The 13,770-nt window shown below is 37.5% G+C and overlaps 2 protein-coding genes across 4 annotated transcripts in view; both read right to left on the bottom strand.

The window, feature by feature from the left end:
* Positions 1-121: 121 nt before the first annotated feature.
* LOC125973716 (zinc finger protein OZF) lies at positions 122-2,185 on the bottom strand. Its single transcript, XM_049728176.2, has 2 exons — positions 1,730-2,185; positions 122-1,365 (listed from the first exon to the last, which is right to left on the bottom strand). The coding sequence occupies exons 1-2, from the start codon at positions 1,857-1,859 to the stop codon at positions 179-181; spliced, it is 1,317 nt and encodes a 438-aa protein (XP_049584133.1). The 5' UTR covers positions 1,860-2,185; the 3' UTR covers positions 122-178.
* A 2,367-nt stretch (positions 2,186-4,552) lies between these two features.
* Positions 4,553-13,770, bottom strand: part of LOC125973714 (inactive dipeptidyl peptidase 10) — a 43,813-nt gene continuing 34,595 nt past the window's right edge. For 2 of the 3 annotated variants that reach the window (XM_049728174.2, XM_049728173.2), the window contains exons 12-26: positions 13,681-13,719; positions 13,323-13,430; positions 12,478-12,590; positions 12,350-12,397; positions 11,894-12,015; positions 10,288-10,332; positions 9,406-9,504; positions 9,249-9,318; positions 8,831-9,025; positions 8,467-8,521; positions 8,146-8,245; positions 7,874-7,932; positions 7,335-7,407; positions 6,992-7,065; positions 4,553-6,088 (exon numbers count right to left, since the gene is read on the bottom strand). In XM_049728174.2, coding sequence (XP_049584131.1) covers positions 5,948-6,088; positions 6,992-7,065; positions 7,335-7,407; positions 7,874-7,932; positions 8,146-8,245; positions 8,467-8,521; positions 8,831-9,025; positions 9,249-9,318; positions 9,406-9,504; positions 10,288-10,332; positions 11,894-12,015; positions 12,350-12,397; positions 12,478-12,590; positions 13,323-13,430; positions 13,681-13,719 — 1,341 coding nt within the window. In that variant the 3' untranslated portion in view covers positions 4,553-5,947. The remainder of the gene's footprint in view (positions 6,089-6,991; positions 7,066-7,334; positions 7,408-7,873; positions 7,933-8,145; positions 8,246-8,466; positions 8,522-8,830; positions 9,026-9,248; positions 9,319-9,405; positions 9,505-10,287; positions 10,333-11,893; positions 12,016-12,349; positions 12,398-12,477; positions 12,591-13,322; positions 13,431-13,680; positions 13,720-13,770) is intronic. The other variant, XM_049728175.2, reaches the window with a different exon arrangement.

Below are 13,770 nucleotides of genomic sequence, written 5' to 3'. Positions count from 1 at the left end.
CTTGTGTGTAAAATTAAAACACCCCATTCAAGTGAAGTTTTGGCTACAAACAGAGCAGTTAAAAGATTTTTCATCAGTGTGTTAAACTTCCTTTATCACAAAGTTTTTTTCCACAAACCGATCAGGCAAAAGGTTTATTTCCAGGTAGCGATCAGCACAGATTAAACAGGCAACCGTTTCATTGTCCGCTACCCTTCTCAGCAGCACGTTTGTGTCCCCACAATTCATGTTTTCCCCTCGTGTGTCTCCCTTTGTGTCCTTTTAATGGCATCTTTTTCGCAAACCTTTGACCCCAAACTAAGCAGGCCAAAGGTTTGTCCCGTGTGTGTATTCTCTTGTGCACTGTTAAATTTGGCTTTTGAGCAAAACCTTTGCCACAAACTGAGCATACAAATGGTTTCTCTCCAGTGTGTATTCGGGTGTGCCTCACCAAACAAGACTTTGCAGCGAAGCGTTTGCCACAAATTGAGCAGGTAAAAGGTTTCTCTCCTGTGTGTGTTTTCGTATGCCTTGTCAAACTTGTCTTCACAGTGAAGCTTTGCCCACAAACTAAGCAGGCAAAGGCTTTCTCTCCAGTGTGTATTCTTGTGTGTTTTCTCAAAGTGCCTTTCTCCGAGAAGCATTTACCACAAACTGAGCAGACAAAACTTTTCTCTCCTGTGTGCGTTCGTGTGTGTTTGACTAAAGTCCCCTTTTCGATGAAGCTCTTACCACAAACTGAGCACACGAATGGTTTCTCTCCGGTGTGCATTCTTGTGTGTCTGGTTAAACTTGCCTTTACAGAGAAGCTTTCGTCACAAAATGAACAGGCAAAAGGTTTCTCCCCAGTGTGTGTTCTTGTGTGTACTGTCAAGGTGCCTCTTTCAGTGAAGCTTTGGCCACAAACCGTGCAGGTGAAAGGTTTCTCCCCAGAGTGTTTTCTCAAGTGAACATTCAAATTCCCCTTGGAACAAAATGTTTTCCCACACTGACCACACTGCCAGCATTTGTTGTCGATGGGACATGTCGTGCCCCTTTCAGACTGTCTATTATCCTCATCATCACCAAGGAAGTGTGATGGTGAGTCATCACTACATGCTAGTGATGGTCCACGGTGGTCAGCATCACCTGTTGAGTTGCTATTTGGAGGCTCTGCCCCTCTGTGCTCCTCACTCTCATGTTCACTCTTGAAATAGGAAAAACTCAATGGCAACTTGATGACGTCGTCTTCCTGTTTAAGGTGAGGGGCCTCTGGTTCATCTTCCTCTTTAACAAGGATGGTTTCTGGCTCCTCTTCTCCTGTAATAAGGGCAGGCTCTGGCTCCTCTTTGACGTGAGAAGACTCTGACTCATGTTGCTCAAGACGAAGATAGTTTTCACTGATGTCTACAGGGATCAGATTACAAAATCACAAATTAGATTTGGACAAGTCAGATGTCAAGTGGTGTATTGGTGTCGAAAGAGGTTCAAGGATTCATCTGCATCTAATATATTATCAATTTAATTTAGTTTTTTTTTTAAATAATCAATTCATTGTTTAGGTGGTCCAAATCCTCAGGAATTCAGCTTCTGAACAGTAAATACTCTCCAAATCTATAGCAGACTAGTCATATTGTTTATCCAAATCAGTGTTCAATAGTATATAGTAGTGTATTATTTTTTTAAATAATAGGAAGCCCAAAATATTGAAGTTCTTTAGACAGCAACTGCTTTTAATGATGGTTTAGGGTTTTGTCGTAAACATACAAACCTGCTTTGAGTAGCCCAACTGGATTGTTGATGGATGGTTGATTGAGACCAGCGTCTCGTCGTTGACGTTTGATGTCTTCATTCTTCCCACAAAGTTCCTCGTCGTACTCTGCTTTCGATCTTGCACACATTTCCACACGACAATGCCGACACTCAATCTCAATCAACCGATGTGTCGCTAACAAACGAGTTTCGAATCTCGCTTTGCTATGCTAAACGAAGCTAGCCTAGCAAGTCTCAAGGCGCATCGAGACGAATTAGTGAAGACACACAGACTTACTGAATTATGTTTTAGTCCAATAAAGTGGTGACGGAGGTAGTGAGTCGAGGCTTCAATCTGTTCAGAAGTAACTCGGGATGAATTATTTATCGAAGCGCGTTTGGTTTTTGACAGCAAGCAGTAGTGCACTGTCTTTAGCAATTACTATTTAGGTGCATTACTGCCACCTACTGGCATGGGGTATGAATCAGGTAAACACAAACAGTTTACAAAACTATGTATTAATTATAAATATCTTCATTCGCTAATAAACAGATCAGTTGTTTTTTTAAACCCCTAATATGTAGAGGTAGAAAAGTACATATTATATACATAATTAATTAATACACATATTCTGGAATGTTCTAAGTACGAAAGTTAAAAGCAATTTCCGCTGAAGGAGTGATCCCAAGGGATTAATAAAGTTGAGTCTAAGTCTAAGTCTAAGTCTGCAGCCAATTAGTCTTCTTTTTTTTTTAACGTGCAAACTAAGAAAATACTAAGAAGAAATGACAATTAAAATTTCTTCGGTACAGTTTTCATATGACTAATATTTTCACTACATATACCACTATATAAAAATTCCTATGTCGGAATAACACGAGTTGCTTCAGGTCTTTCTTCAGCTTCATCAATCAACACTTCTGTGGCGCTTGAGCAAATGTTTGACAGTGAAAGTTTTAAAACACAAAGTGCAACTGAACGGTTTCTCCCCAGTGTGTATTCTCAAGTGTGCTGTTAAACTGGCCTGTATTCTGAACAGTTTACCACAAACTATGCTTTCTCTCGAGTGTGTGTTCTTACGTGTCTTGTCAATTGGGACTTTTGAGTAAAACTTTGTTCACACAGCGAGCAGGCAAATGGTTTTTCCCCAGTGTGTTCTTGCGTGCACTATCAAAGTACCATTTTCAGCAAAGCTTTGACCACAAACTGAGCAAACAAAAGTCTCTCTCTTTTTTGTGTTTTGTTAGATGTGACTTTAAGGAAAAGCTTTGGCCACAATCTGAACAGGTAAATGTTTTTTCTCCAGTGTGTACGATACAATGTCTTGTTAAATTTCTCTTTCTATTGAATGATTTACCACAATCTGAGCGGCCAAAAGGTTTTTCTCCGGTGTGTGCTCTGATGTCTTAGTAAATTTCCCTTGGGGGGGAAACTTTTCCCACAATTTAAGCAAGAAAAAGGTTTTTCTCCAGTGTAGATTCTCATGTGGATTTTCAAATCATTTCTAAAACTAAATATTTTCCCACATTGGGAACATTCCCAGCATTTATTTTCAGTATGACTTGTGGCATCACCAGCAGTGTCAAGACAGATTCAAGTTGTCAATTTGTGCTTGTGATGGTCCCAAGTGGTCTGAATCACTTTCTGTTTTCATGTGTTGGCTTGAGCTGCAGCAAGGAGGTTCTGCCCCTTGGTCCTCCTCACACTCACCTTTGTCTTCACCTTCCCATTTCAAAGGGACAAAACGTAACGGCAACCTGATGATGTCATCCTGCGCTTACAACAGTGGCTCCTGTTCCCAAGGACCAAAATAGTTTACACTGACATCTGCAGGACACAAGAAGACAAACATGTTTTGTTTGATCAAATCAAATTTTATGCTATTACTTCGATGTGTATTATTGTTTCTGCAATTTAATTGGAAATGAACATTTTTCTGCACCGCACCAATGTCAAATTGCTTGCCAGAAGCCAGTTGAAATTGATGTAGACAATGAGCACCACTTTAATTTGTGCCAACCACTTATGCAGAACTAAGAGTAAAAATTTTGTGCCAGCCAAAGTGCAAATCTTTTTTTCTTTGTTTTTTTTAATTGGAAAACTTCAACGCTTCATTTGGCCATCAAGTAGTGAACATTATTCAAATAAGAACACAGCTATTTTTTTCAACTCAATAGAAAGTTGTTAGTTCAGAAAGAAATGAGGATGTGCAAACCTGATCTTTGAGCCACAACTCGAGGCTGTACACAAACATTGTCTAGCAGTGGATGTCCGTCTTCCAAAAAGGGTGTTTCCAAAAGATCCATTGGCTTATTCCTCTATCGCATTCGTACAGAAGAGGATTAGGGCCAGTGAAGGAAAAAAAAAAAAAGGGGGTGACAGGATTCTGCCTTTTTTTTCTCACAATTCTGACTTTAAAGTGAGAATTCCCACTTTAAAGTCAGAATTCTGCTGACAACTTGATTTAATTAGTACTATTTCACTAAACAATGTAAAATAAATATTTCCAAAAGAATTACATATTTACAAGTGCTAAATGCAGCCACAACAATAAAAAGACATGTGAAAATCATCAACATATTTTTTGATTGGACAAAACAATACAATCCCAAATTTCTTTTTGGATTCAAAACACACAAAATCACAATTGTATTTGTGGATCTGAAAAACACAAGAAAATCATAATTATATTTGTGGATTTGTTTATATTTGTGGATTTGAAAAACATGTAAAATTTGGGGATGTATTTGTGTGACTAATTTTGACACAAATCCCTCATCATATTTGTCTAAGTCAATGCCAATGGCTATGTGTGTACAATGGTGACTCAATACACTTAAGTGTTAATTGATTTTTTTTATTGATCTATTTATTCCCATTGCTAGAGGACAATCACAACAACCCCAACACAACCACCCTGTCCATTCCATTTTCCCCCCATTTTAAAATGACAAGGAAAAAAAACACCAAGCATTACAAAATCCATTCTAAGAATTATTGTAGAGATAAAACACAATAGAAACATAACCATACGATACACCCAAGTCAAATCAATGAATTCCCTTTCGACTCAACTTTCTACGAGACATCTCAAAAATATATTTATGTACACACTTTGCTGTATTGTACTGTACAAAATGTGTCAAAACCTGACACATTCTCTGGAGACATGCAAACACCTTAGCGATTCTGCAAAAAAGTCCATTTGATAACTTGTAATATATTTTCAAATAGTAGGTCTTTGGAGAATATCCTAAAAAAGATTATGCACCATTTTAGCGATGTCACTGCCTGCATTGGTATTAAATAATATTGTGAAATTAATTATTACTGTATGGCCTGTTATTTATTATCGTCATGTAGAAACGTCATTGAGACCATACGGCAGACTGAGAGTTTTATCTTTCAGATCTTAAACTGCGTCTATTTCTCAAACACCTGAGTTGACATCGGTTTACGTGACACTACTAATGGAAAACTACCACCGCCAGCAAGATATATTACAGGATGTTGAACCTTATAAGGCATTTTACATGTCGACACAAAACCCCTGTACAATAAATGTGACATAGTTGTGTTTGTGGTGACATAAAATGTTTTGATGTACAATGGTGGAGGGAATTGCACTTATTTAGGATTTGAGTGGCCGGGGAGCATTTCCTTGTGCATCAATATCGAGCCTCCTCTCATGAGAAATGAATAGAATATCTGACGAGAAAAACATTGCTCAATAGTGAGGTATAAGTTTTCTATTTTTCTCATTTAAGTAAAACACTTTGTGAAGCTATCCAACAATGTTAGGAAGGACTTTTGGAAGGAGTTTGAGTAATTTGTTTTGCGAAATTTTTTACACATACAAGTGTTCCTGACCCCAAAATCGTATTTCATTTTTCGCCAGAGATTCAATCCAATAAATCCAAAAAGTCCGAGGATGTTAAGACGTGTTGTCCTCAAAACGTTACCACAAAAGAGTCCGGGAGTGAAGGGAATGAACAAAACCATGCAACTGTAATAATGCTGAAGCATGATGTGATCCCGCAATAGACGAGGACAGTGTTCAGTGTGCTTTGACTGAAATTATTTAAGAGACCATTTCCTACCTCAAGTCCTCGCAATAAAAAGTGTCATTGTCATCCTAGGTGTCCATATGTTGCCTTTATAACACACGAGCAGCTCTAAACTATGCTGTCCGTCTCCATCTCTAAAATATGGTCCAAATGCAAAAAGGTCTTCTGGCTACTCCTCCTCCTCCTCTTCATCATCCTCAATCAGTGGGAGTAATTCCTCCTTCAAGCACTCCCTGTAGAAGCTCGTAAGAGTGGCATAGAGGTGCTGGTTGCTTTGGTGAGACAGGAAATGGCTTTCGTCTGGGTAGAGCTGGAACGGGAGAAGGCACATGAGTCTGGATGATATAAATCATGTTGGGTGTTCCGATTAAGGAACCATCAGGTACGTCCTTCTGTTGCTAACACTGCTGGTCGACAAACGCATTTGTCACCTGACCGCCATCTGCTCTGCACAATACAGCAAGGCCTAATGTGCAGAAAACTAAGCCACATCGTGGATGAAGAAAAACATTTTAAAAAAAACTCTCACACAGTTAAGTGGATCAACTCACGACACAAATTTGGATAATAAAAAAAATTCAGGAAAACTCAATTTCCCCCATTGAGCTGACATGAACAATTGTAATTTTAATGTCATAATCAAACAGGCCGCTGTTGCCGCAATCTGTTTCATGTTCCTTCAGAGCTTTCTGCACACACAGAGCTTTCCAGCTTGCTAAATGCCAGCATAACAACTGTTAACATATAAACATACATAAAAAAACAACAACAAATAAAACGCAACCTCACAGAAAATGTAAAATCCTTTATCTATATGCCTTGGCATTTTCTCCACAATTGTTCCTATCTTATTGCTAACAAATGTTAGCAGTTATTAAAATTTGCACCACTACAAGACTAAAATAATTTGCACGACAAGCCCAACTCTCAATACTAGTATGCACTCACAATGTTCCAAGGTATTTTTGTAGTTGTATTTATTTGTGTATCATTAATTCAAAGATTGACGCTATTATACTACATGTATTTTATAAGCTTAGCTTGTAATTGCATTTAATAGTAATTGGACAACTATGTCCAATCTAACTGTGCAGTACATCTGCTACATTTAGCAATGTTTGAATTTATTATTTTGTGCTTTTTTTTTCCCCCCCAAGCACATCTCCAATGGACACAAAGTGTTTTTCCAGGGTGTTACTTCGGCGACAGTCACCTGCATTGAGTAATTTGCTCCAACTTTCACGAGGTTCTTGACAAGCTCAGCAGTATGTTGGAAGTGGATGTTAGCTGCAAATAAAAAACGTGTCAGCATAGTTCCTGCTCAAATCAAGGTTGCGGTAGAATTGAAATGCATCGACAAATTTGGCATTCATTGCTCATCAGAGCTTGCAATCCTCTGAAAATTTCTGCATCACTTCAGGCAACACACTTTCCTTTTCTTTTTTGATTAAAACTATTTGCTTCATTACATTCCAGAAATACTTGCTTCTTTGTGCTCAGCATTGATGCACAACAGATCCAGTACATTCATTTACGGACAATTTATTTTCACTTACCATCTGCTGTGCCGTGCACCAGCATCAGTGTCTGGTCTCTAAGTGCATGAACATTCTGCAGCACACTGGAGAACTGGAAGGTAATGAGAAATTACCAACTGCACTTGGGTAACTAGATTTAAGAGAGTGACGCTACATAACAAGAAACAAAGACAGTGGTAATTGAAAATTCATAGATATGCCGCCAGACATGTTGGAGAAAATGTATGTCAGATGTGATCAAATGAAAAGAATAATGGAAATTTATTTTCATTCTGACGACAGAATAATGCACACACACAGACACACACACACAGTGACAAAATATGAAGGGGGGCAATTAAATGTCACAACATTAAACACAATTGCAATTTTTCTACCTCTGCGGCAAAAAAAAAAAAAAAACCCGGATTGCTAAATGCATATCTAAATACAAAACATGAATCACAGTTTTCTCTTACTGTGATAGAATTGACACTGACATGTATTGTATATTAGGAATGTCACCGCAAGCAGTTTTCAATGAGTATTGACACACAAATGAGTAGCGGTGAACAAACCTGGTATCTGCTGTCATCTCGTAGAGGCATCCCAAGGTATCGCTCCGAGAAGGCTGATGCTACGCAAAAGAAAAATTACACTTTTTATGTAAAAGCTTCCTTGTTATTTGTATGACTAAATAGCATTCCCATCCTTTGTTATAAAGTCTATCCAGCCTCGAGACATGAATGCAATACTGCATTACCATATTGGAATTTTTCTTCCTGTAGGCGAATGCTGTGATGAAATAGCTTGCCGTTATATTGTGTTTTGTGAAAGGTTTTATGCTCACCATACAACTTCAAATCTGTCATGGGGGACATTGCACATGCACATTTGAAGACACTGTCCGTAGACTTAAGCAGCATTAATGCGATATAGGCTCCATAACCCTGAACAAAAGAAAAAAAACGTTATTGCACAACATAGGTTGATAATACGAAGCATGTTGCAAGATAAGAACAAAAAAATCCTAAAATCCTGATAAACAACATTGTCTCGGTTCGTGGCATTTACTTTCTTCCATCAAATGTTTGTGAATAGCCTAACGGCAAAAGGCAATTTAAAAAAAATGATTTTCTGCGTGTAAGTATGACAAGTTGTATAGGCTCACCTTTCCAAAAATTGCTATCCGAGTTTTATCGATGTATGGAAAGCTCATCATGTAGCTGCAAGAACACAAGATTGCACTTTTGGACACGGGTACAATGCAACTTAAAATCAGCAGGCAAAAAAAAATCATTACTAGTAGCTATTGGGGTTTTTTTTGTTACTATTTTCTAGGACTATAAATTCACACTATAGTCAAACCACACAAGCTTAACATGTCAGAACTCTGTGTGGCTCAGTTAAGTTTCCTCACACTCCACTCTCCGACCTCATTTTGATTATATTCTGATTGTTTTAAGAGCCTAATGGCAAATTATTTTCTCATATTATATCTGAATAAAATACATATAAAAAAATAGAAAACATACTCCACTGCTGCAATTTGGTCCTGAACATCCACAGTGCCCAGTCTCTGGTGGACCTCATGCAAGACCCTCTGGCCCTGAAAACCGCTACCCCGCCCATCGAGACGAGCCACAATAATGTTGTCTGAGCTGACCAGCACTGAGTCCCAGCTGAGAGCAAAGCGGTCACTCACAGTCTGACCACCTGGGAAGCCATCGCTGTGGAAAGCATAAAAAAAAAACGACAGTAAGCCGTTTGAAAGAAACCCTAATTAAGAGTGCACAGAAATAAGATTGTTCTGTAACATCCATCCATCTAGCCATCCATTTTCTGAACCACTTATATGATGTAATAAATGTATGTTTTGCTGAAATGCTGGATAGCGTTCATTTCTTGTATCATTATGCTAGTAATTGGTGATAGCAGCACTCAGGTACATACACTACCAAGAGGAGTCCATAGTGACGAGATTCCGAGAAATCAGGCGGATAGGAGATTTTCAAAGGTAAGTCTATACAAAGGGAAAAGGAGCGGCTATTATATGAGAAATAATTCTCAGTGGTTATCAGGATGCACTATGCGAGAGTTTATTTTTCACCAAAATGTCCGATTGAAACAGTCCTGAAATCCGTTAGCTGGATCCTTTTGTAGTTCAAGGCTGCCTTCAGCATGGAGTTGCTCTCAAGAATGTAGTAATCTGAAAAAGGAAGAGAATGTCAAGCGGGTTATTCATTGCATGAAAAAAAAAAAAGTAATACGTACACAAACTGAGGATTAAGGGCTTGTTAAATACCTGAATCCAATTTGGAATAAATGAGGCAGTGCTAAATTGTTCTCTCTTTGTATAAAAAGTTATAGCAATAACAAGAATACTTAGAGCGAACGTGACCTCTGGGGCTTTCCCATTTCTCCAAACCGAAGATACTTGGGAGGAGACTAAATGAAATGGAATTTAGATTGATTTTCTGATGGAAAACCTCAAATCAATACAAGTGTCATTATAGAACCGAACCGCCAGGGGTCTTCGGTTCCCAGCTGTGGGCGGAAGACATATCCAGATAAGACTGAGCAAATGACTTTTCTGCAGCACAGCTGTTAACTGATAGGCAAGGTGTCCAGGTCATCCGGAAAGGATTGACAGAGATGTTCTTTTTTCACATTTTGCTATGTTCCAAAATGGAATTAATTCAACCTTAAATTTCTACACACAACACTGAATAATGACATAATAAAAAAGGCTCCACTCCCTTTTTAATTCATTTAAATTATTCATTTTTTAGTCTTTGATAAAAAAAAATTACACATGGTGTGTAAATGATGGAAAAATGATTTAATATGCATGTTTTTTTTGTTTTTTTTTTTACATTACCCCCTACCCACCCTTTTTTTTTTTTCCTCTGTAAAGTTACCAGGACTTCTGCTCAAGAAACACTTTACTAAGCACCACTGCCAGGATCAAGAAAAATATAGAGTTCCTTACTTGAACTATTGAGACTGTGTAAGATCACCATTGGTGTTCCAGGACCTAAAATGAAAAATTATAATTAATTGTGGCAAATGTCTCATCGTTGGTTCAATCGATAATTCCGTGCTGTCTACTTTGCAGTCTTTGTATTTGCGTAAATTGTTTTATTTTATTTTTTTTATTGCTGCCAGTCTTGGCCAGGTATTACTTGAATAAAATAAAGAAAAAAAATGCCTCACTCTATATTTTTAGGGGGAGAAATGAAGCAAAGTCCACTTGTTGTCAGGTTGTTCATCGGTGTAAGAAATGAACATAATTGAGGTCGGAAATTACCAGTATGAGTGCTCAGGGATGCTCAAATTGGAATCCTGCGATCACCTCATATCGGACGTCATTGGCACTGGCTAACGGTAGCGCAAATTTCATTCCAAACAAACAACTGCAGTTTACTTCCAGCCATTAGTCTGTTGCCAAGTAACAAAGATATAGAGGAGGAACGGTTCAAATCGGTCGAATTTTCATTCACTTTATCCTCAGCTTCTAGGATGCATTCATATTTGTCTGAACAATTATAGTTCTTGGCAGAAAAAACATTCGTTGAATAGAACTACCCTCTCTGCCATTTTACATAAACGGAAGCACTTAGTTTCTTTATTTTTCTCATTATCCTTCGGCAAGCTGTATTTGTTTCGACCTTTGCATTGTGATGCCCACTTGTGTCTCACTCAAAGCGATTTGTTATGTTCGTACTTGCATGAAAACATTCAACTTATTAAAAGCATCTTATGATTGAAATTATACAAGCTTGTTTTTCCTGATGAAAAAGCAGGTGCTATGTGAGCTTGGGCAACTGAAATCAAGTTTTCTCCACCTTTTATTGCTTTAGGGAGCGGGAACAATGTTATTGTACCATAAATCATTACACCAAAAGGCCAAATGCTTCTGAGCATGAAGCACTCTCATCTGCCAAAATAAATTGAATACACAAAAACAACGAAGAGTCATTCTCTACTAAAAGAGTTACTCAAAACACAATATCATTACCTGAAAGTAATTATAAAACATAGAGTTAATAAATCCTCTTAATTCTATGCTCCCATTTATTTAACTTAGCACATAATGGGTTTTCTTTTTAAAGCAACGGTTTTTGGGTCAGAGCTCAGCGATAACGTCAGGTCCTGAAAAGAGTCTGTCAAGGATTGTATTTAGACAGCTGTAGGTCTAAGAAAGAGGCAATCAGACCAAGAGGAATGGATGGAGTAGCTAAAGTAGACATGTTAAATCTCTCCGTACATATTTATCTTTTCAGCATGCTGACATATAGTTGTCACTTGTCCGTTAATTGTCCTTCAACTTCCTCGGATTATGGTAGAAACATCAGCGAGGCATTTGGCTGAGGTACAAGGTCAAATGAATACACATTTCTTTAAGCAGGTTCACATTCTATTTACTATAAATTCGCTCTGGAATATAAGTCGTAAAGATGCATTACAGAAAAGAAGAAGAAAAAAAATGTAAGTGGCTTTGAAGTCGGGTCAAATTTGGGCGGAAAATTATTTACGATAAATTATGACTCCGTTGTCTGAATGGTGAAGAGACCCTCCTATATATGATTACTTACCTTTACAGTAGAGGATAATGTGCTGGTGCGTTGGGCTAAGAACAGCATCAAAGTACAAACAGTGGGCCTTATTTAGCTCGCATGTTAAACACCATCGTGGAAACAATCCCACAGTTTCCACCCTAAAGGAAAGAGAAAACAAGTAAGACAATGTGGAAAACTAAAAAAAAAAAAGCTCAATACTATGCAGTATAAAAAAAAATCATTAATCCATTAATTTGCAGCTATGATAGCCAAGAAAAGTGCAAAGAGAGGCTAAAGAGAATATTAATCAAACTGGAACAAAACTAAAAATTACAAAAAATAAAAAAGAAAGCGTACAAACAACTGCTCGCAAAATACTTAAGTGGATTTAATAAAAACTTTTCTGGGTTAGATTATAAGATTTATTATCTCCACCTAGCAGCAATACTGAAAAAAAATACACTATTACAACGAAAAGGAATGAAGAAAAACCTGTAAAGTTGCCGTCTTCGTGGAGAGCCTTCCGTGCTGAGAAAATAACTAGAAAAAGATGATAATAAAGTGCACTCCTTTAATACTTTCATAAAACAAGAGTTGATCATATCATGAGTTCAACTTACAGGTTATTAGTGTTTTCATCATAGCCAAGGATTTTGGTCACCTCCCAGTTTCCTGATGTTAAATGTCGGACTTCATTCTCATCTGCTCTGAACTGAGATGAGAAAGACAACATCTGCACATTTTTGTTAATTATTAGTGACTCGATAATACAGTGAGTGCCAAAATTAATTCAAATTCCAGAAACGCAATATCAAAACGCTATTACACTTCAAATACAATTTAAAAGGGAAGACGAGTCAGAAATTCTTTTTACACTGACTGAAAATGACACAAAGTGCCTAAGGGCTGAACTTGTGAACGTAATATGACCATAGCCCGGAAACAGGTGATTGGTCCGTTACTTGAGCCCTTGGGCACTGTGATGTCACTTGACAGCCATCCCAAGAGATGGATTAAAAAAAAGAAAAAAAGAAAGGGTGATTTTTCAATATTATTCTGAATACCATGTTTGGTTTAGTGGGAAGCGAGGCACATATAACATATTGTAAAGAATCATTAAATTTGGGAAAGGTTGTTATATATTGTAAATGTATTCTGTAACACATCCAACGTGACTAGAGACTCTTACATGAACACGTGGTCATGAAAAAAGGATGATGATGGACACATAATGGATGGATGATTGGGAACATGCAGTTCCTTATTTCCATTGTGTCAAGACTGACTAACAAGGTTGCTATCATTCACACAAATAGAAGAGGTCGGGTAATCATGCTTCATTATAGAGCCATAAAATTAAGATATATGCCACAATTATATCTGATTTAATGGTAAAGAAATTAGGAGTGGCACACCAAATGTGGCATTTTTTTCAATTTTAATTTCAAGACAAATAAAACTTCACCTGAGTATTAAACATAGCGATGTGATGAAACTCTCCACGTCCTCCTTGTTTCACTGGAACAGTCAAGAAGAATCTTTTGCCATCTTTTGAAAACACTGGCTCTTGGTTCTACAGGAAAGAAAGAGACATCATCTTTAGAGACAATTTAAGCCAAAAGTTTCTACTGGAGAGAAATGGACCGTGACTGATGATACCGATCAGTCAGTGAAGAAAAAGATGTAGAAAAAAAGAGGGGAAACTTTCTCTGAATTTTTAAAAAATGGATTCAAAGTATCAAATTATTTCATATATGTTTAGTAGAAAGGAACATAGTAAAATTGCATTCTAAAATAACAAAAAAGGGAAAACAACAGTTCACCTGTTTGGAAAGCCAGAGCTCCGAATTTTCTTCATGTCTCTAAAAAAGACACAAAGCAAAGTGTATGTTTTCCTTTTCTTCTTTTATCCC

The sequence above is a fragment of the Syngnathus scovelli genome, chromosome 8 (genome assembly GCF_024217435.2).
Source record: "Syngnathus scovelli strain Florida chromosome 8, RoL_Ssco_1.2, whole genome shotgun sequence".
Taxonomy (NCBI): domain Eukaryota; kingdom Metazoa; phylum Chordata; class Actinopteri; order Syngnathiformes; family Syngnathidae; genus Syngnathus; species Syngnathus scovelli.
This window is presented reverse-complemented; position numbering and strand designations above follow the sequence as displayed.

Excerpts from the sequence above, each read along its gene's own strand:
- LOC125973716 (XM_049728176.2), bottom strand. The coding sequence starts at position 1,859 with ATGTGTGCAAGATCGAAAGCAGAGTACGACGAGGAACTTTGTGGGAAG. Across the intron at positions 1,366-1,729 it reads AGTTGGGCTACTCAAAGCAG|ACATCAGTGAAAACTATCTT; the intron begins GTTTGTATGTTT and ends TGATCCCTGTAG.